The following is a 23432-nucleotide window of genomic DNA, read 5'->3' as shown; positions in this document are numbered from 1 at the left end:
TTTAAGGGGAAGTAGGATAAAAAATAAAAAGGTTATAAACCAGTTACAATATCCATGTCATGTTCACTTGCACCCTGCTTAAAATTTCGTTCTGGTAGAACCAGAACATCTGTCACCAGCCTCTTAATACCCCTCTGACAAGGTGAAGATAAAGTTACATTAAGACCTCTGCATGTGCCAGTGAAACGTGTAAGCTGTTCTCACGCTCAGCAAAAATGAGGGCCTGAGATTTCAAATTGCAGTCATAAAAGTGAAATAAAAAGCAGAAAGGCAGAGAAAGAAAGAGGAAGATGCTTTTATTTGAGCCATGAAAAAGTAATTCCCTGGGATTAGCATATTTTTATTTCCTTTGCATATTCTTTTCTGAATTAATTTCGCTGCATTTTGATAGTGATCTTAGCGAGTGAAAATAAATTGATGCCTAAAAAAGTTATGCTAATAGGAATAAATGGCTTGAAGGTAGTGGAAAGGGATATATTGCCTCTTTTATAGGTTCCTACTTAATCCAGCTCCAAGGGCATTAGAGAGCAAATGTTGCTGCCTTCCTGTGGCAGTAGATAAGCCTGGCTTCTGAGGCTCATCCCTAAAATCCAAGGGGCAGCAGCCCCAGCAGAGGCACCATGAGGAGGTCAGAGGAAGTGTTTCACCCACCCTGGATGGAAACACTCAGTTTCCATTGTTAAGGAAAATCCAGGTTGGTTATCCACTTCTTGATTTATTTTTTTTTTTTAATGTTAACAAAGGGAAGAGCAACATAAGCGAGAAGGATTCCCATGGGCTAAATTATGATCAGGCTCAATTGAGTGACAGCTCTAGAAATCATAACCATCTGTGAGGTGTGTGTGGTACAGCAAACTCCCATAAACCCAGCGAGAAAAGCTACTTCCACTTCTGTGTAAAGCAGGGGCAGATTGGCAGCTGAGATGGAAATATTCACATGGGTATTGACTATTATCATGTAGTGCTGGTGTTATTCAGTTTTGCAAAGAGAAAAACCACTCCTAGCCACCCAGTTTATTCAAGAAATATTTGTTTAAAATCATATTACCATAAGATTCAGCTATTACTTTAAGAAATTCCACACCTTATGGGTTTTGATGTGTGCCTAATTATCAGTGTGTAAGCTTTTTCCCCCACTCATCCTATTTTATGTATGTCTTACACCACGTTATGAATAATAGAAATACCCACAGTAAGAACAGCTTGAAATAAAAGCAATGTATTACCCTGATTTGAAAAGGAATAGGACACCTGAACCAAAATCTAGACTATAAAGTTGCCTGTGACAAAATGAGAGAGGAGAAACAAAAATCTGAACCACCCTCAAAAACCAGAGCAAGCAAACAATCCTAACCACATCTTCCATCCACCAGCACAATCTGCTGACCCACTTCTCTGAAACTCAGGCACCAGAAATGGGTTGTATCCAGGAGGATTTCTGCAATCCACATCTCCAGCCTTGCCTGTTTCAAAGAGCTGTCGAGTCCATATCACACTACACTTCAAAGACAAATTTCAGCCTTTCAAAGGGTGCATAGCAATTTGGTTTTTTGTAAAATATTAGTAATGATAACAAAGAGAATAGGGAAAATATTATGAAGCCTGATGTGAACACAAATATTTTAGGAATATTACATTTAAAGAACACACAATAAACATGACAAAAAACCCCAAAAATAAAATAATAAAAAATATATTCAAATAACCAAAGAAATCTCCAAAACCCCACCTTTTTCTTTTGTTTAAAAGAACAACCACAACACTGTCTTAGACCATCAGAATCAAGCAAAACTATCCAAACTACTAAATGGAACCCAGCAAAGCATACAAAATGATGCAATGTGGGTTCACTGTGTACTGTAAGAAGCACCTAGGTAGATAGATCAATGAAAAAGAAAGCACCTTCAGGCTGATTTTATTGCTGGTGTTAGTATTTCAGCTTGTGGGGAAGATGTTTTGAAAATGAATCTCACATGAATTCAAATCAGTTTTAGTAAGCAATTAAGTGCAAAAGGAAACAATTCTGTTGTTTCTCCTTCAGCTTAACATGAGATGTCTGTGCCACTTCCTACAGCACTTTTCATGGATTGGATAACACAAATTAAAATATTTACAAGAAATATGACCAAGCGCTTGCCAAAATTAGTGATATTTTCTTAGCTACCTGTATGGAGGTTAACACGAGGAGTAGGAGTCTACAGACAAAAATACAATAACCAACATAAACAATTTGGAAAACCTCTATAGTCTCAGGAGACCCAAAGGCTGGAGGCTGATGGAATAAATTACCTCATTAGGTAATTATGGACTGTGCTTCAAGGCTTATTGAGGATCCAATACAGGTGATACTTCCTGTAGTCACAGCTGGATAATCAGACAGCTTTGTGCATTCCCTAAAAGCCAAACTCTCTCCATACAGCAAGTGGAAGGTCTCTCATAAATATTTCTCTATTTCATCCATGATTTCGTGGCTCAGCCTGTACCATGACAAAGGGAAAGAGGACTAACTAGGTTTAAGGCTAGTTTAATCACTAAGACTTCAAGGTAAAATCCTAACTCTGTGATGGCAGCTGAAATCAATTCTGGGCACAAAACATAGCTTTAATATTCTCCTCCCATTAATGGTCTTCTAAATCTCTCTCAGAGCTTTGAAAACTGTACTCTGAATTACTTCATTCAAAACTGCTGAAATTACCCAGAAGCTTTCATGAGCAAGAGTTACTGAAATTCTCCTGATTTTTGCACCACAAAATCGTATGCACCCCAAAAGGTGCATTTAAGAGATATGAACTCCAGTTATAGCATCCAAAGAGCCTAATGGGAGTTCCAAAATTATAGTGGAACCAGAGGCCAAGCAGGTTTCACTGTGATGTCTAATAATTACTAGAAACACTGCTTGTGATAGCTGTGAAAGTTTAAAGCTGTCAGTTCTCAAAACATCAGGATTTTCTCAAGCACAAGACCCCCCACAAAGGATCTTGCCATGCACTGCTAGAAAGAATGTATCCCTCACTTTTCCATATAATTTATAAACAACTTTTAAATGAAATTTCATTCAAATCTTAATATTCAAGGATGCCAGGTAATTTTCAATGCTACATTTTGTTTGGTTCTGTTGTCTCCAAATCCCTCTGCCTGTGCTGTCACAGACAAAAAAAAAAAACATCACAGGACAATCTGAGTTGTGAAGGAAGAGACTCCTGGGCATGGGGGCTGGCTGCTGCCAGAAAACCTGGATTTCTTTCATTCTCAGCCGAAACTCTTCAAAATTGGGGCACTTTGTCTGAGCAAGCTGGAATCATGTTGTCTGGATGGAGATGACCGAGTGTGGAGGGTAAGTTACCCCACCTTGGCACCAACATGAAGCATCTGGGATGTATAATCCCCTCCCCTGAGTATACAGCAAAATACACAGCTCATGCCCAGGCTATACTCATCTTTTTAATGGATAATGTGAGGTAAATCTCACCCCAGACACATCTCCGCTGCAATGGCCAAGCCCCAAGAGTAGTTTGTCCTTCTGGGAGATGCCAGCATGGGCTGGGTATCCATCACTCCCAGGGCTCCTGCTGCAAGTGCAGCTGCCCTGCAGTGCCAGACCCTTTTAAAGTGTCTGCTGCACAGTCTGATCCTGCTGCTGTGCCCTCGTGGAGTGGTGCCACTCAGTGTGACAGGATTGCACACGTGGCAGGGGTTTGGCCCTGCGCCTGCTGCTTGTGGAAGCATCAGCAGAGGCTGCACCTCAGCTGTAAGCTCAGCAGCTGAAGAAGCACATCCCCACAGCTCTGCTGCTCAGGGGAGCTGACCTGATTAGACTAAAAGCAGTTTATGCACAAGCAGCTGAGATGGAATCACTGCTGTGCCCTGCAGCCCCACCCAGCCGAAGGATGGGGAGCTCTGAGCTCCTGCTGCCAGCACAGCACACACAGGGGAGCAGTCCCAGATTTCCTCCTGAGTGACCTCTGTCCATCGTGCCAGCAGTGCACTGGGGCACTCTGCTACTGCTCTGCTCAACCTCCCACTGCTGCAGGGCAGAAATCCCCATGGAGCACCATGAGGGAGCTGCTCGGCCAGGCAGAGTCGGAGCTGAGCCCGCTGGTGCCCATCAGTTTCCTCTTAAAATACAAAAAACTGGAAACCAATCCAGAGGTGTTTGGATCTGAAGGCGTGTCTCTTGTGCTCCATATGTAAGAGGCCAGTTTATTATTTTTTTCTTTCACTTTGTGTGATTGGAACAGATTAAACAATGCAAAGGCATGATCCTGAGGGCGTAGGGCTGGTCACCAATTTAGGGGACTACCCAAGCAAGGAAGGGTTATTTCACCTAATTAAGACAGAGCACGGTATTTAAAGACAGAGCATTTGCATTAAAACAGACAATTCAGAATTTTAAATACTGTTGAGTCTGAAATTATGATTGTTAATCTCTCCTCACATAACAATGTTCTACTGACAGACATTGTAAATCACTTCCTTTTGCTTGCATTAGATGAACCCATCACTCAATGTGCTCAATTATGTATCTGAATACAATTTAAAAGGTGAACTCTCTTTAGTTTTACTAAGGGCAGAAGGGCAATGCTGATGGTGTAATACCATGTTAATGCATTACTTATGACTGAAATTTAGTCTGTATTCAGTAAATTGCTCATTCCTGTGATCAGAGCAGGTAGCAATTTGCTTTTCTGGATGTTATTCCCTTTCCTGCAAGTGCATTAGGTGTGTCATGGGCAGCAGGATACCCTGCTGTAAACTGTCTAAAAAGGACATGTTAATCTATAATTAAAAACTACAACAAAATGGAAAATAAACTCAGAATATTCATTGCATAATCACGACAGGTTTACAACCTGCAGGTTTACAAACTGCAATTAAACAGATATGGAATCATTAAAACACTGCACTGTTAATTTTCATTTTCCTTTGGAAATGAGATAGACATGAGCAAATATGTGAATGCCACTGTGAATACTCTCTACCCCTCAGCTTCTTTAGGTGCCAGGATTTAATTATCCTTTGTCCCATGCTAATCTGCTGAGATGCTTCCACTTCAGTAGAAACTCCTATTGAAGTAAAAACCTAAAAATAGCCACCTCCAGTGCAGAACTGCAGTTTACCAAAACAAAGTCAAGCAAGGTTTTACAATAGTAATTGGTTTGCTGACCAAGTGAATGCTTCCATTTCAGGTCACTTCCTCTGCTTAATAATGGGAAATGCTTTGCATGTACTTCAATTCCAGACCCTATTTCAAGTGACAGCTGAGATGTACAGTCTTGCTTAATGACAAATCATTTCTGGAGATGGCCAGAAGGCAACTGAACTCCCATAATTAAAAGTGATCTGGTCTTCACCAAAACTTTGGCCATTTCTACTGTCTGCCCTTGTCCCCCATTAACAAAGATGATCCAGGAAATGTGCTACAGGACACAAAAGGCAGCAGTCCCAGCATCCTCTCCTCACAAATTTCTTGGCTCCTGCCTCGCTGCTCCACCTCTGATGATGTTCGTGTGACATCAAGGAAACCAAACTGCTGCGTTTGTACAGACACACACAGGCAGACATTTGCAGTTCTTCCTAACACCTTCAGAAGCATAAAAGCAACACTTTTCCCTTAGCTCTAAGCCATTCTGCACATGCACAGCAATTTCAGCACTCTCAGCAGGTTGGCCCTATGGCTCAGTATCTCCAACAAGCAGACCCCAACCTGCTCTGGCTATCAGAAACTGAGGAAGGCTTCTGAAGTCATCTAAATGTGCCCTGACAGAATTCCTGCAAGGAATGACAGGAAATATCTGCAGAGCCTCCTGAGGCTTGCTGGATGGTCCCTGAGTGACTGGTTTTCTAGCAAAAAGTGTAGGAACATAAAACAGTGATATTCACCTTTCAGGGAAAGCATTCCAGCCTGCTAATAATGGAATTGATTTAAATTCCTCCGTGTCATGTGGAAGCCCCACTGTTAGTAATGGTGGGTTTAGAACTTAGGGAGGGCCTTGGTATAAACCACATAACCATAGCAATGGTCCTAGAAAATCTATTTTATGGGCCATCTACCTGTCCTGGTGTAGAGTAGGACCAACTTATCTACCAGAAAGCTTAGAGTATGATAAATGGAAGAAACATATATAATTCAAACAGACAAAAATACCCAAACAAACTTGCATTAAATGTCTCACATGAAAAGGTGAAGGTAATGGGGGGAGAATAAAAATAATTTTTAATTTGGGGGGGTGGGGGGAAGGCTCATTAATGGACATATTTATATTTTACAGCAGTGTATATCAAGCTGTGTGTTGATTCTGTGCTGATATCCCAGAGCCAGCTGGTGCACCCCAGCCCACAGAGGTCATGGAGATTCCTGCTGAGGGACATTCATCTGGTGACCCTGCCTGAGCCAGGGGTCTGGACCCGCAAAGATCCTTTCCAACCTCAACCCTGCTGTGATTCTGTGAGCTGTAACCAGGACAAAGAACCCAGCACAGCCACGGCCAGCTGAGCTGAAAGTCACAGGGTTTAGTTTCATTGGGTAAAAATCAGTGTAAACACGCTGCTTTGGATGAATTCATTTGAATTCGCAGTGTAGGTGACAAAGCTCGGTAATTGGCCTTTTTTTTTTTTTCCCTGAGAAATATGATCTCTATTTGAATAACAGCTATCTTCACTAAAATAGTCTTTTCGTGTAATCACAGTCTTTTTGTGACTATTTAGCATTCCTCTGGAAGTTAACTGTGGAGCTAAATGACTGCAAACGGTGTGTGAGGAGGAGCCTTTGCTTTGATTGTTACAGAGCTGCAATCCCAAAATGTTTACTGGATAAACACCACTCCACAGGGAAGCTAAAAGCAAAATACTGGAGAAATGAGGTTGCACGGGATAGGTGAGGAGGGTGGGTGAGAGCCAAAGGGACCCGAGCAGGGTTGAGTGCAGATGGAGGAGATTCAGGGGTGGCAAGTGAAGCAGAAAAGGAAGAAGTGGGCTGGAGAGGAAAGAGGCCAAGGGAACAAACACTGGAGAGGATAAATGGGAAAAATGGGATAGCATTTTATTCTAGGAAAAACACAGATCTCAGTCAATTGCAATTATTTGCAGATAACTTCAAGTGGTTATTAGTTGTTGAATTTTCCTTGACTGACTGCCCCTGCCTCATTTTTTCTTTAGAGATGGCTGAAAGCTTAGAACTGAAGTGCTCTTTCTGGAGAATAGAAATATTTGCTGGGAAGCTTCTTAGGCTTCTCTATCATAGCAAAAACTATTAAAATAATGTTTGCCAGTCAATGCAAATTATTATTTTTCTTCTAAAGCCTTTTAACACCCAACCTCTACAGTATTTTTTGCACAGGATTAATAAATAAAACATTCACACACTGCCCATTTAAAAAAAATCATCTAGTATTTAAGCCCTGAAGGGAAAGAAGAGGAAAATATTAATCTTTTCACTTTCTAAGAAATTGCTTTAAACTCTCCAACAAGCTGCTGCCTTAGAGGTGCTCCTCCTCTCTCCCTGAAGTTCAGTTTCACAAACTGGAAACCAGATTAGCCATGGGTGTACAAAAGGCTGCAGCTACAAAACCAGGTGAGTTGTTCTGCCCTCTCCTTTCCCCCTACATGAGCTGCTGAGTGGGGGACAGGATGGAACAGGGACATCCCCAGGTCCAGTCCTGCAGGAATTCCTTCTGGCCTCTCAGCAAGGCTGGCTGAAGGGGCGAGGGAACAACCCACTGTGCCACTGCCATGCTGTTTCCATAGTCCCCACACTACAGGTTACCAAAATCTGGCCCTTTCTGCATAAAACAGCATCCACAGAGACTCCTCCATCATTGCCAAAAACTGGGGTTTATTATTTAAAAAAACCCCCTTATATTTGCTTAATCCCTCCCAGTCAGAGTAGCAATATTTAAATTTATTAATCAGTACTGGTCAGGGGACACATATTCAAAGTGTATCTTTATCTTGCCTCTCAAACATGATGATTTATAGATTGATCTGACTGGTTGCTTTGACACAGTTCCTTTAACCATAACATCTTTCTGTTCCTCTAGTAGCTGAGATTTAGCATTTCAGGCTGTGTACATATGTTGGATAAGAACATAATCCTCAGCTCTGGGCATAGGAGCTCATGGTAAGAGGATGGCTCTGCATACAAATTGAGAGCACTGAGATGCAGAAAAAGAAAAATACACTAAACCCTAATATGCATATTATGAAGGCCTTCTGGCATCAGAAGAAATCATCAGTTATTCAGCTTGACATCTTTAGAAACAGAGGGACTGGAGAGAAAAAAAAAAAAGAGGAGAGAAAGAGAGAAAAAAATTGATATGACCTTTAGTCCAACACTCCAAGTAAAGACTTTGGATAAATAGGCACAGAGAAAGAATATGCCAATATGCAAAGAGGGAACGAGATAAATGTGACTAGACCATTTCTGCAGAGAAAAATCACAGCACTCCCATTTCACAGCCATTTCTGACAGCACAGAGATGGATTTATCAGGGGGCAGAAGGGGACACTCCTCTTCCCCTCTATTAGCCTTCTTAACTCAGCACGTGCAACCCTGGGTGCAGGATGCAGGCACATCTCTGCACTCCATCTGCTTCCCCTCACACATCCCCTCATGCAAAAAATTACATTCCATTACCATTGCAAAACTTCAGCAATTCCCAGCCATCCCTCCCACAGTACTGAAGGGTGGAGTGTTCTGGACCAAACCAGAAAGGTTTTGTCCAACCCCAGCCATCCTCTGGCACCTCTAGACTTTGTTCTTTAAACTTGCAAAAGACCAGAAAAAAACCCCAACATGCTGTGGAAGAGCAGAAGAGTGTGTGAAGCTCCTGTATCCACATGGAATTCCTGTGTTAATAACCTCTAAGCCTTCCAAATGATTAATACCAACTGAAATCATACACTGAAATCGTGCTGCAGCCAAGGGGCTCTGCAGCACAGCTGCTCCAGCCTGGAGCCCTTTCCCTGAGCTCTGCTGGGCACACAGGGAGTGAGGGAACCTCGAGGTCTCCTCCTCACAGAATGACCAGGCTCGAAGAGACCTTAAAGACTGAGTCCAACCCAGCCCCAACACCTCAACTAAACCCTGGCACCCAGTGCCACATCCAGGCTTTGTTAAACACACCCAGGGATGGTGACTGCACCACCTCCCCGGGCAGCCATTCCAGAATTTTGTCACTCTTTCTGTAAAAAGTTGGGATTAGAAGACCAAACTTTTTGAAACCACAGTGTGAGCACAGCTGATGTGGTTCATCAGCTATCCATCAAAATCCCATCCATCCATTTCTTTTCTGTTAAATATATAGTTCAGAGGTCTTTCCTTTTTTCCTGTAAACTCACCTCCTTTTGTGTAAGCTCTGCTCTCCAAGGTATCCTCACACTCTCTGCTGACACCTTTTAGTTCACAAAATGGTAAACACATTCTGCAGAATACTCTTGCTTTCCAAAATAAATTAAAATTGACCTTGCAGTGTCTCCAGGGGAAAAGCATCACTTTATTGCTCTAACAGATGAAATTATGAGGGTTTTTTTAATAGTGTTTTGAACTGCAAGATAGGCTTTTGTGTTATTCACTGGAAGATCTGACTTTATAAAGATATAAGAATAAGGCTTTTTTAGGGTGATGATGCTTGCAAATCAGGGTTCAGGGAAGAAGACTGGAAGATACAAGGGCCACAGGGCAACCATCATCTTAAGGGCTTTTTAAACTTGGGGAGGTTTTTTGTTTGGGTTTTTGAGGGGGTTTTGTTGGGGTTTGGAGATTTTTGGGGGGGTTTTTTGTGGTTTTTCTTTGTTTGTTTGCTTGTTTTGTTTTGTTTTTTGGTTTTTTTGGGGGGGAGTGGGAAAGGCGAAGAGGGCAGTTTGTTTTTTTAATTCTGTATCCTGTAGTTAAAAACCAGAAATCTGTATTCTAGCACGAACAAGTAAGCAGTTAAAAGCATGAGCTAACATAACTTCAAGGCAAAAATCTGTGAAATAAAAAAAAAAAGAAATTCCTGAACTCATCCTCCCCTCCAATGTTATAAATCATTAGGAATAAAATGCAGAGTACAATGCAGAGTCAGGGAACAGAAGCTGTAATCACAGCCCAAACTGTTCCTTTGGAGCTCATTAAGTGCATTGAGTCCCTGTAATCTTTGATTGATTTTGGGAGCAGTGCTTCGGTTATCAATACAAAAAATTTAAGAGAAATTTTCAGAAAAGATCCCACATATTCCCTTGAGACATGGATTTCACCACCTAGATTTATACAAATTTTGGTAACTGGGTGTTGTGATGACAGGTTTCTCTGCCAGGACAGAGGCCAGACCTACACCAAGAACCTTTAACTCATATTGCTCCCAAAAATCCCCTTGGGGAGGTTTTAATGGTTTCCTGCATGCCTAAGAACTAAGCCTGTAAAATATATGAAGTCATAGTTCTCCCCCCAGAAGTGTAACTCAGAAGAGGAGGGGAAAAAATGGAGGGGAAAATGAAAGAAAAAAGGAAAAAAGAAATCCAAAAACCTCCTTGAGAATTCTGAATGTGCAGTGATGGCAGACACCTGCCTGACTCTGCAGAAAGCTTAAGTGATAATTAAGGTACATTCTAACTCTGGCAGCTCTAAAAATTTTATCCTTGATATAATATTTAAAGCTCAAGCTTCAAGGCACTGATAAAAGCAAGAAAACAAGCAGAGTTCAGCATAAAGTTTATGAGTGCAACCCAGAGTTTGATATTCTACAAAGGAAGGTAGCCCAAGTTATTTTATAATGAATTTGCAAAACAGAACAGTCAGGTTAATAAAAATTTAATACTCTTTTGTGTCTCAATAATGATCTTTAACAGGACTTAACTGGCTGTCATTCCTCTCCTGCAGGCTCCTGAGAAGCTGTCCAGAGAGGTGGTGGCATCTCCATCCCCACAAATGATCAGGACACAGCCCTGAGCCCCTGACCTCACTCTGGGCACAGGCTCAGAGCAGATGCTCTCCAGACATCCCTTCCAGCCTAAATCATTGTACAACCCTAAACTGTTCCACGCGTCCCTGACCCTCTGAGATGCACACAGTGCTCCTCCCCACCACATTCTTTGTCCTTTTGATGACAGCCAGGGACAATCCTGAAGAGCCTGCTTTCTCACCATCCCCACTGCAATCTCTTGCCTCTCCTCTTCCCCACGTGCTGCAGCTGCCCTCTACACCCTTAAAGCTCTGCCATGGAGTGAGAAATATCAGCTTAAAGCCAGCTAGAAGGATAAACAAGTAGATACCTGTGATACTCCAGTAGCTCTCACATGCTTTAATCACACAACCAGCACTCATAATGGAAATAAATCCCTCCCTCCAGGGAGGGGAGAAAGAAATAAAAATGTTTCAGATGAAAAATGGAAATGTTCTAATCAGCAGATGACTTTTACTCACAGTATATATTGACAACAAGCAGCTGATCCCATACAATCATTACAAGATATCATTACTAAAAGCCAATCTCCAAACAGGTCACGTCTTCATTAAAAATGAGCCACCAAATGCAGAAGGGATGCAAAAATAACCTTGTACATAACTGGAACAGACAAAGCTGGCTAGATATGCTCTGGCACATTCCAAAATGCTTCTGCTTCTTTTCCATTTTTTCTCCTAACCTCATCATGTTCACAAACACGTTTTATTTGTGCTTGAAATAATGTCACCTGCAACTATTCCAGTCACACCATCCTCCTGCTGAGGCCATGGGGAAGGCACTGTGGCTCTGCTCCAAGCTGAGCCCTCATACAACACACATTCCAGAATTTGTTTCCTCCACCTGGACAACTACTGACATCCTGATTTGGGCTGTCCATCACCTTGGGCAGTAATGCCTACCAGGAAAAGCTGGTGTCTGATAGTTAGGCTGTGACTGAATGTATAGAACTCAATGCCCATACATCAGCTTTTCTTATCTCAATCCACACTTTTTTTTGGATTCTCCTCCCCTTCCCACCAGTCAGGGTGACAGAGCCTGCATGGTATTTGGTTGTCACAATACTTTGCAAAAATGATGCTGCAAAGTTCAGTTCATTGATGACTAAATATTTTTTAAAAATCACCAAAACCTAAATATCATATTTTTAAAGAATATTTACAATATGAAGTAAATAATGATTCCCATTTAAAGCTGTTGTGAAGCACTATATTCAAAGTGCCAAAACTCTTTATTTACTGCTATTGTCAATTCCTCCTGACAATGCAGCCCTCTAATCCTAAAGCTTTAAACTGAAATATGTCCATGCAGAAACAGACAGTGCTCAGTTAATCTCTACAATCCCTCTGCATGGACATCTAAGAACACACCCACTTTTCTTCACAGAAAGAATTCAAGGAGTTTGACTCCACCATGAGCTGCTCCAAGCTCTCCTACTCAATATGGAACTTGGAATCACTGGCTGTGCATTTGCCCATTAGAAAATAATTATTCCAGGCACCAATCTTAAATTAATTAGCAAATTTTGGTTCATTCCTTCATTTGAAATAAGTGTATTTTGAATGGTTATTTCCATCTGTTTTATCACACCTATGGCAGTCTCTAGTTAGCTGCAAAGGTGTAAGTGGACAGGTCTAGGAAATAATAGCTGTGCTCCAATTACACCTGAGCTGAGCGGGATGCAAGGTTGTGTTCTGAAACTGAAAGGCCTCAGATGGTCACTGGGTTTTGGTGTCATGATTAAAGAAGCAGGGAGCAGCCAGATTTTTCAGATCCAGGTACAAGTATCTGATATTGATGCAGAATTTGGTTTCCACACATCCATGAGTCTGTGCTAATGCTGCAATGCCAGCAACAGGAGCTGTTGCTTGAAATGCCCTTAAATGTGAGCTCTTATTTGAGCAGAGGAAGAAATAAACAGAGGAAGAGGAGATTGATGGCTCTGTCTGCAGAAAAGCACCCCAGAGCAGAATTAGTAAATTCCTACACTGGCTTCAGCCGTGGATTACAGCACCCCACTTCCTGCCAATAATAAACAAGAAGGTTGCTCAGGATTGATCTGGTGGGGAGTCTCTTTAAGCTATCAGAGTCTCAGATTCTAAAAACCAAACCCATGCTGTTTGTGCCTCCAGTTTGTGCTGCTGGCCCTGCAGCGAGCCCAGGGCCAGCGCGCCATCACCGCCGGCTCTGTGCTCGCAGCATCCCCCGGCTGGCACTGCAGCCTGCCCACTGCAGCCCGCTCCAGAGCCCTTTTAAAGCAACATAAAAACACCCATTGACTTCTCTTGGACTTTGGAGCCGTTCCCAGAAGCACAGTAGACTCTCTGATAGCTCCTAAGAATTAGAGGAAACCCGTCAGTTCTGGTTCCAGCTAGCAGACATTGATGCTGCACATAAACAACAGGTGAGGTGGCAAAGTTTTTGTCCCTGTTCCCAGAGTGCCCCAACTCCAGTGAAATCATGCTGGTGACATCATTCTGTAGTTTTCATGATTTCCCCCAATGCTGCTAAAGGAAACCTGATGGCGCTTCGAAGCCCATGGAGTCCTGAGTAAGTCTTCAAAAGGTTTGAAAATAAAAAAGCCTTTTCAGCTTTTTTGCAAAATATTACTTTGCAATGCAACACAGAAGTAATTTTATACCAGAGATCATTTTGAAATACACTTAGATATTCACTAGGTATTCATTTCGATTTCAGAAAGCATCATAATTTTTTTGTTGTATTTAATAACTGCTAGCTAATTATGTAAAATCCCATCCCATCTGCTTATTCCTTCACACAGCAAAATTGGAGGGCTTCATTCTACAGTCATTACTCACAGAAGGAGAGGCATTGATTTAATGGACTTCCCTGAAAAGGGATTACAGTATAGGATCCTCTGATATTGATTTTGTGACATCATCATCTTTTCCTCAGAAGCAGACACTGATGACTCAAGAAAATACCAGTACAAGATTAGGCAGGCAAGTTAGAGAAAGAAAATTATTTTTAAAACCCCCAAACCTCCTAATTTACAGTAAGTTGACTACAATAAAATATTAGCTATGTTCTCGGTTTCAAATACAAGTTCTCTTTGAAAAAGGAAAATATCTGAGTGATGTTTCTCTCTTTCATCTCTTGCCCTGCTTACAGTCACTTTCATGAAACTATTGTGAGCTAGAGCATTTTTTGTAGGTTAATGGGTTCTCTTTGAAGGGATTAAAGCCACATTGATTATTAATTATTTTTGATGTTTTAAACTGATGTAAATGTCCAGGAGCTCTGAAGAGCAACATCCTGAAGAAATCAATACAGAATTTAAAAAAAGAACAAGTAACAAACAACAACAACCAAAACTCCTCTGCTCAGCTCCTGGGGGAAACAATTGTGACTTCTGGTTGGAAGGTATACCAGCCCTTGGAGAATAGCAGCCCCTGGCATATATGATAATAATTTCTAAGTTATCTAGAGCATCCTTATTTTGATGTGTCTATCTTCCAGATTCTGCAGGTGTTTTGCATACAGAACAAAGCTAGGCACAGCAGTGCTGAGCAAATAATAAATAAATTCATTTCATTGCTCTGGGAAAATGATCATTTTTTTTCCCTTAAATCTGCCTTGCAGTGCTTTAGGAAAACACTAATTAGCGTTCTTTCCATGTGGTTTTTTTTATTTATTTTTCTCCCCAATTCTTTCTACTGCTCTTCACCACAAGTAATAGATGTTGGGGTTTTGGGTGTGTGTGGGTTTTCCCAGTGTCCTTTTTTTCCTTGCTCAAATTCAACATTTCTTCACTGTTTGTAAGTGGAATGAAGCCATTCCTTCCCATTTAATAGATCAGTGAGGAGTGAAGATTTCCCATGTTCAAATGACTTCCATATGAACAAATAGGAAATGATCCAGAATAGCTGTGGTGCAGATAAAAGATAGAAAGCAAATTACACAAAAAAGACAGAAAGCAAATTACAAAGGGACTCAGACAATTGGGACTGTCTGCCTGCTTTGGGGCTCCTCCCAGCATTGAAGAGCAGCCCCTCCATGGCTGATTCTAGGGGATGTGACAAGGAAATGATTGAAAATCCTTAAACTCGAAGGAGTTGCTGATCAGATTGACAAATTAATGACTGGGACCTACCTCTCTTACCCCAAAGACTTGGCCTTCATGTGATATAGATGGAAATCAACACAGCTAACCTGAGGACCTGCAGGTTTATAGCACACAAAGGAGCTGCAGTTGTTGAAACCTTCTGACAAGACAAGAAGGCCCTTGTCTCAACAACTGAGAAAAGTGCTGAGGCCAAATCACTTCAAAATCACAACTGTGTAGATTGACAGGCAACCTTATCTGTCTTTATAGAGAACTTAGAAAGGAATTTAAGGTTTTTATCCCCCAAGAGGTTCATATCTACCAGCTACCTCATGGTAAATCTCTGGGCTGACATAGAATAATAGCTCAGAGTTGTTTGCTTTTGTTATCTCCATTCAGCTCCTCTGAAGTGCTCAGTGCCTGTGCTTAAATACCATGCTCACACTTTGCCACCTCCAATATTATGTTTTCTGTTCAAATATCCCACATATTCTCTTCTCATGTCCATGCTACCACCTCAAGAGCAGCATAAAACTCCTCCTGCTAACTCACCTCCCTGCTGCTGTCAGCTGTGACACCAACTTTTCCATCACCCACACTTACTGTAAAGCATCTCTTCCCTAAATACCTGCATTCAACAAGAAGGGAAATTGCAAAGCCTGCCACACTCATTCCAGCACAGCCCTGATGCAAAGTGCTATCTTTATGGCAAGCCAGACACCATGCATATCATTTTATTTCTGGAACTCCCTCTAAAAGCCACTGTAATTTCCCAGCACAGGAATGAGGGGGTTCCAGAAATGGAATGCATCATGTTTGGCTTGCTGTAAAGATGGCAAACTCCTTCCCTAGGAGTTGCTCCCTTCACTGGCTGCCATACATTTGAGATTTCAGAGTGCTGAGAAAAGCAAGGTAACCTTTCTGTTTCGAGTATTTCCCATTCTCTGTTCATCTGTTATACTCCATATGTGGCAGCTAGCATATGTTGCCACATTTGTCTCAAAGATTTTCCCCTTTTCAACTCTACATTGATAGAAATTTAATAATAAAAAAAAGGAAGTTACAACATTCATGTGCAAAACATTTAATAAACCAGTCTCTTAATTTATATTAGTGCACTAGTAGGTACTCGAGTCTGTGTAAAGATTTTAATTTCAGAATATTCTCAATATTTATTAAAGTTTTTTTTCTTCCTGTTGCAACCAACTCAGTTTTGTACAAAGAATAGAATTTTTAAAACCTTGAGTGACAAAAATGGAATCATTAATTTACTAGGAGATAAGAGTGCTCAGGGTGACAATGCATACTTCTCCTATGAAAAAAGGCAAATAATTTTAAAGAACACTTAGAATCAAAGCAATGAGTCTTTTAAGTTCTTCAGCAAATAGACCTGTTTCCAAAGGTTTCTTTTTTGACATTTATTGTCCTGATTCATATGCCTAAGTAAAAAAAATGCTCCCTTCCCCAGAGCTGAGACTGTCTGGTAAAATAAGTCTCAAGATGGATTTACACAAGGCTCTGCTCAGTTTAGCATTCATTCTGAAGCTCTGTAAGGTCATTTCATGATCTGCCTGGATTGCTCTGTGTGGTGACAGCAGAAATGCAGAGATTAGTGGGATTCTCAAGTTCAGCCAGCACTGCCCAGGAGCCCTTTAATGAATTGCCCTGGGCTCACCACAGGTAAGTCTGCATCCAGCACAGCCCATCCCAGCCTGGATGAGGGATCACCCCTGAGTGCAGCTTCTGACCGAGGTGACACAACCCAGAAATTGCCTCACTGACCCTGTGCAATCTGAGGCTGGGGCTCATAACTCCTGCAGGCATGGAAGATCTTTTCTCAACGCTCCACTGTCATTTCATCACGAGGGAATCTGCCAGAGGGTAATGGAAGACTCTGATTTCACTGGCAGAGAGGGGTTTGCAAGTGCCTGCTGCAGTTCCGCAAACATGACTTGGCACAAGCAGCCTCTTCTTTGTCTCTGCCCTCCACAATCACCCTGATCCAGATATTATCCAGGAAAATGAAGAAATGAGAGAGAACCTGACTTGTAGAAGTTTTGAGCTGAGGGTGACTATTCATAATTAGCTTTTTTTAAAAAGAAAAGTCTTTGCTTTTCCTGGGAGGATGCTTTTTTCTCCCATACAGTCCCAGAGTACTGGTAGGAAGAAAAGACTTTTACCTCTGGGCCTGAAACCATCGTGAAGAACCCTTACATTTGTTTTGCAAACAAAAATGAGCTGGCAAGGTAGCTTTGGGTCTTTCTTTATTTTATTTTGACACTAGTAGAACACGACCATGAGGAAAGAAGCCAAAACTTGTCTCAACAAGAGCTTCAGCCACCATTTATTGGAGAGAGGAGAGTTGCCAAAAGGACTCCATAACAAAATTCAAATTATGCATTCATTGCCTTTCCCAGCAGGAGGAAACAGCAGTGACACACTGGGGCTCTCAGCTGTGAAATCAGCCTCTCTCCTAAAAAGGTTTTTCCTGCAGGAAAAGGCAGCACCCTAACGGTAAGGCTTTTGCTTCAGATTATTAACTGAAAATATAGATATTCTTGAAAATTACACCACTAGAAACAGATTTCCTTTGCTGGGTAAGGTTGAGTAAAGTCTTACAGTCTCTTTGAATGTCTTGGTCCATGTAAACCCGAGTTGAGAGTTCACTGTGATGCCAGCTACAAAAACTGATGCAGTATTGCAAAAAAATTCTGCCCTGCTAGACACAAAAAGTTGTCCTTGCTAAGAAAGAGGGTGTTGCTGATTTAAATGAAGAGCATATATAAGACTGACACATATTCAAAGACCTCATATATATTCAAAGACCTCGGTCTCCTGGAAATAAGATGCATTATTTTACTTCTAGAAAATTTTCCTGAAGAGTGTCATCACTCCTATTTAGCCGGGACATGGAAGCACTGTGACAACCAGATTTCTCATTATTTTCCTACCAAGAGCCTTGCTCAAACTATCTTGGAAGTGGAACAGATTGTAAACAATGTCCCAGCATCAGGTTTGGCTTGTTCAAGATGCTTTTGTCTTCTAATTAAGCTTTACTTTCTCCCCCAGAAATAATTCAACAAAGCAACCTCAAAGCTCCCAGATGCAAGCCACCAGCAGCATGGGACACATGACAGATCAGGGACAACATCCAGAGCAGAATTTCAGCTGGCCAGAGCTCAGTGCAGTCATGACTAAGAGAAGGCTGCTGGGTTGCAGTTAAAAAAGGTGGGAAACAAAACATCAGTCACTGGAATGAGGGAATGTGTCTAGTTTTTATTCTTATTTATTTAGCTGAAGTGCAGCTTTTCCTTTGGGCTGTGCTCAGCCCTGCCTTTGCCACGGCAAAATGAGATGATTACAGAGCAAGCTGCTGAAGACTGCTGCCAGCCATTCTGACTGAAACAAACTAACAGAGAACTCAGACCCACTGCAAAATGGCAATATTTTAAGAGATTCCTATAGAGCCATGGTTGGATTCTTCTCTGAAGCAAAACCCACAGCCCTGCTCCTCTCACAAGTACTGTGAATCCATCCTGGTGTCTGAGCTCACACACAATGCCTTTCTTCTGCTAATTTCTAAATTAGCCATCACATTAAAAAACTGCTAAAGAAGGAGAATGATAAAGGTTCAAGATCACATTTATGTATTTCCAGAAATAATACTATGCTCCTACCCTGGGGCACAGAAAGCATCCACATCACACTGTGAAAGAAGGAACTAAATCTTACTAGCCCATGGGCAACCATATCAGGCACGTGGCATGCAGTGGGCAATGTCCCATGTGTCACTGACCCTCCAGCAGCCCCAGAGAGCATCAGGAGCTGGAATAAGCTGGCACTATTACTTCACACCATGAAACAATGACAAGAGAAAACGTGCTTTGAGCAGCTTTATCACTTTGCAAAGTCTGCTGATGATTTTACAAATTGCCAGATGGGCATCAAGGCCACATCAAGCAGATTCAGCTTAGCAAGTGACATTTGGGCTGCTAACACTGAAACAGCAAGCACACAGACATCAGTTTTGCCTGTCTTCAGATTCATCACTTCAATGCCACTGCTTTCTCAAGGAGATTAACTTCCAGGTGAAGCACCAATTTAATAAATCGAGTCTGCTTAATCTTAGTATTGCTTCAACAGGTTGGTGGAACTAAACAGAGCTAAACTGGGGGAAAGCCTTGCTTTGAAATGAGTTCTTTTCAATTATTTGTCACTGAAAAAAAAAAAATTACACAGACCATGAAGAGTATTCAGGGAATTTCAGGTTCAGGAAAATAGTTCTATTGTGGTGATCTGAAACAAGCACTGTTCTTGCTCCCCCAACCAGATTTACTTTGACTGTCTCCTGAAGTCTCATTGCTCTTATTGTAGTGTTCAATACCAGTACAAAGAGAACTAATTACAAGTGGGCTTGCCATCCAACCAAAGTCATAATCCAGTCACACAGGGAGATACAGATGCACCTCTATCTGAAGCTGCAGCTTTACCTTCTCTTACTCTACAAAATTCTGCTAATGCTCACCAGCTTTCTTTGTCCTGCCAGTCCCAGGTTTACTCAGCTGAGAAGTGATGGTTATTTTCCTTCAGAATGAAAACCTGGGCCCTTGGCTACCTTCAAACATGACTCAATTACTTCAGATTTATTATTCATTTCATACAGATTTAAACGACCTATTTTCTGTCTTGCTTTACCACAATGCTAGTTTAAAAAAAGAGCCAACAAAATACAGCACATGAACACCTTAATTATTTTTTAAACTAGGACATAGAGTAATGGACATTCTCTGACTGTGGGATAAAACAGCTACTTAAAACTGTGTGCACTTCTATGTTCCTGAAAAAAATAGAAACCTCATCTTTCTATTGGGCCATAACATCCACAGACTTACTGTCCTTTTTATTTTTTTTTTAAACTATCACATTCTGTGGAACAAAATTTTTGTCTGTATATTAACATTTTGTCTTGCATAAATGTATGTTTCAGCAGTTATGAAAATGAGACAGCTGACAGTTGACTACTATATGTGAACAGATGCTGTGAGAGCTTCCCTTTAAATAGTTCTGTCAATGCAATGTCAATTTTAGAAGCGACACCACTGCTGTTCTAGGACATGATCCTGCAAACTCTTATTCACACAGGGAGCCCCGATGATTTCCACAGAACATTTACATTTATAAGGCTCTGAAAGGTCAGGTCCTTAGCTGCAGAGCTCTGCTTAACACCGACTGACAAATACACAACAAAGTTTTTAGCAGCGCTGAGCTCTGCTCTTTAGGGCAGCGACATTTGCAGGCAGCAGTATTCACCTGGGCACCACACACATTTTCTTTCACAAGTTACACGGAGCACATTAAACTCAAGAAACCACGAGATGAGCTAAAGCGCCGAGATGAAGAACGCCGTGTCAAACCAAGCTTGCGGAATGAGGCGGAACTTTGAAAAATTAATCCGCCGAGAAGACAGGCTGAGCTTGAAGCACAGCTCGGCGCCGATCAGAAAAGAGCTGCGAACAAACCCAGCAGCCTCCCCTTTGTTAGCAGCATCCTCTCCCCAGCGGGCTCCGCCGGGGTAGAGGTGCGGGCGCTCCGAGGAGCGGGCGGTGCTGAAGGACAGCGCAGCTCCCCAAAACCGCCTCGCCCCTCTGCGGGCCGGCCGCAGGATGGGCTCAGCTCCGATCCCTCTCTCCCTCGGGCTGGCTGCGGGACACGGAGCGGGGCTGCTCCCGCGGAGCACAAAGCGGGCACGGCGCGGCCCCGGGCGGGCACACACACACACACAAAGGAGGATGCTCCGCAGCCCTCCCTTCCCCGGCGCTTACCTTCAGCAGCACAAAGAGCCAGAGGAGACAGGAGCGGGCCCCCGGGGCCCCCCGCCGGCGGCGCTCGGGCATCGGGGAGGACGGCGGCCACGGCCCGCGGGGGCGGCCGGGCAGGGGGGGCTGCTGCTCCCCTGGCCCCGGGACCCCCGGCTCTGCCCCCCGCCTGCCTCCGCTCGGCTCCGAGCCGTGCCCGGCAATGGCGAATTGCGGCAGCATCAGGCGGCCGGCGGCGGCGCCGACCTGCCCTCCGAGCGGCGCATCCCGCCGCCCCCCGCCCCTTTTATTTGGGGTGTGCGGCGGGGAGGGGAGGAGGAGGAGGAAGAGGAGGAGGCGACGGCGGGTGGTGTCTCCCCTCCCAGGAGTTTGGGCGATCCGGGAGCGCAGCAGCCCCCGGCGGATGGGAGGCGATGGGAGATGATGGGAGACGATGGGAGCCGCCCTCGCCCCGCACCGCCCTGCCCCCGGCCCCCCTCTCCCCCAGCAGATGCTCCCCGGAGGGCAAAAAGGCATCCTCACCGCCGCTCACCACCAACCCCTCCCTCCCCGGTGTCTTTTTTCCTGCCCCGCCGCGACCGGGGCACAGAAATGCCGAGAGCATCCCGGGGCATCTGATGGGGCAGAGGAGGCAGCTGCAGGAGCTGGTACCCAGGTACCCAAGGCAGAACATCCCTGTGCTCGTGTGGACAGCCCTTCAAATGTTCAAGGAACAGGGCTGAACCTGCAAGGCATGGAGAACTCATTCTGTCCCGCAAGATACTCGTGCCCAGGGGTACACTGAGAGAACTCAGGTCACCTCCCCTGTGTCGTGTTTTCCCCTCACACCCCACCCAGCCAGCCTGCAGGGCCATCTCCAAACACCTCAGCAAGTCTTGCTTAAGATGATATCCCCAGGAAAAAAAAAAACAAAACCAAAAACTTTGACTAACCAAAAGAAAATCCCAAAGTACTCAAACGCCTTCCCCATTCGACCACGGCGATGAAAACAATCCTTCCAAAATGAGAAACTACCTCAGAATCTGGTTCATCACAGACCACGCTCTCACTCACACCGGTATAAATCAGGATGCATCCTTGGTAACACCAGCAGAGCTATAAAAAAGATCAATTCACACAAAATAGGGTTGCCAGTGTAATAAACAGCTGTGTCTGGGGTGTTAAACTTCAGAGCAACTTTGGCTCCTCGTGTCGTGCCATTACTTAGAATAACAGGCCATTACCTCACTCTTCCTTCAAAAAATACAGTGACCAAGAGTAGATTCTGGGATGGTTTTCACATTTTCTATATCATTTAGGCAAGATGAACTCTGCCACAGTCTCGTGGGAATGTCCTTTAAACCAAACAATCACAAAGCTGTTTTCTACCAGCGCTGCTAAATTGGACAATAATGAATCTGTGTTTCAGAGCCCTGCCCAGCTTATACATGGCATATTTTTGATTTCCTTATAATTTGGACACTCAGTCCGCAAAAGCTCAAAGATTTCAAAGTGGCGAAAGCCAGAGAGGGATGTGCTTATTTTGTATTGAAATGGGCCCTTGAGCAAAGATTTGCCGCACTTGATGTGGATTAATCCAGGAAGCGAAGGAGAAATTCATGCCCCATGTAGATATTGGCACAAAGCCTAAATTTAAAAATCCAAAAGGCAAATGCTATCCACATGTTCTTTTATAAGAAGCTGGGGACATTACAGATGCATGCAATGCTACCATGAAGGACACAGACTTCTCTTGGGTGCCCACTGCTCTGTTAGTGTTTGAAGCATTATCTGAAATTGGTATGCAAGGGGTTAATTATAGCTAAATTTCCTTCAGTATTCAGGTTTAGGATGAAGAGAGGCTATCTGAAAGACAAAGATGTGAATTTCTTTAGGAAACTAAAATTTTGCCAGTATTGGAAAGCTATAGGTGGAACTTTAGGCTGGGAACCTCTTGTTTATTAAGTAAATTGAACTTAAATTATTTTTGTCCTTAGGACTGTATTTTATGCTTTCTTCTCCTCTATTCCACTTATTTACAAAGATTTAGACATTAAAATAATGATGCATAAGCAAGGCTAAAGATCAAAGATATTTAAAAGGAAAAAAAAGAAGTATAAAATTCTAGTAGCATTTTAGCCTCAGGACAACACTACTGGAATCAAAGAAAGTGAACAATAGCTGAAAGAAGTGAGAAACATTTCTGCAATGAAACCTTCAATAAAGTACCAAGATAATAAAGTTTTCTGATCTGGCTGTTGAAGCTGAGGAAAATGCAGCCAAGAGAATTCAAGGACTGCATCCTCTTTAAGTTATGGGCGTATAGCATTATTCAACTCTTCCAAAAAGGGTCAGTGCTTTGGAAGATTCCAGTTTGAAAATAGAACCTAATCCTTCAGAAAAAAAAATACAGAACAGAGGAAAAAAAGAAGAGAATCTATGAAAACAGTCACCCTTACCTGTTTCTAGAATCTAAACAATAAAAACAGACAGTTTATTAATACACCAGCAAAGCTTTAAAAACAGAGGCAATGAGATAACTTTTATGTACTTATGGAAGAAGAAACAGGGTAATTTGTGAGTGGTCAGTTAGAAAAAGATACTGATGCTCTATAACCCTCTCCATGGGCCCAG

General features: G+C 42.7%; 1 protein-coding gene across 3 annotated transcripts in view; it reads right to left on the bottom strand.

The window, feature by feature from the left end:
- The window catches only part of PTPRO (protein tyrosine phosphatase receptor type O), a 172680-nt gene that overhangs the window by 117138 nt on the left and 32110 nt on the right, over positions 1 to 23432 (bottom strand). Inside the window, exon 1 of one of the 3 annotated variants that reach the window (XM_064421349.1) lies at positions 20826 to 21208. The exons of the other annotated variants lie outside the window; for them this stretch is intronic. Coding sequence (XP_064277419.1) covers positions 20826 to 21041 — 216 coding nt within the window. The 5' untranslated portion in view covers positions 21042 to 21208. Of the gene's footprint in view, positions 1 to 20825; positions 21209 to 23432 lie in introns of those variants that run through there. 3 annotated transcript variants of the gene reach the window in all.

This window comes from Passer domesticus, chromosome 5 (assembly GCF_036417665.1).
Source record: "Passer domesticus isolate bPasDom1 chromosome 5, bPasDom1.hap1, whole genome shotgun sequence".
Lineage (NCBI taxonomy): Eukaryota > Metazoa > Chordata > Aves > Passeriformes > Passeridae > Passer > Passer domesticus.
Note: the sequence above shows the minus strand (reverse complement) of the source record. Positions and strands in the feature narration are given on the sequence as shown.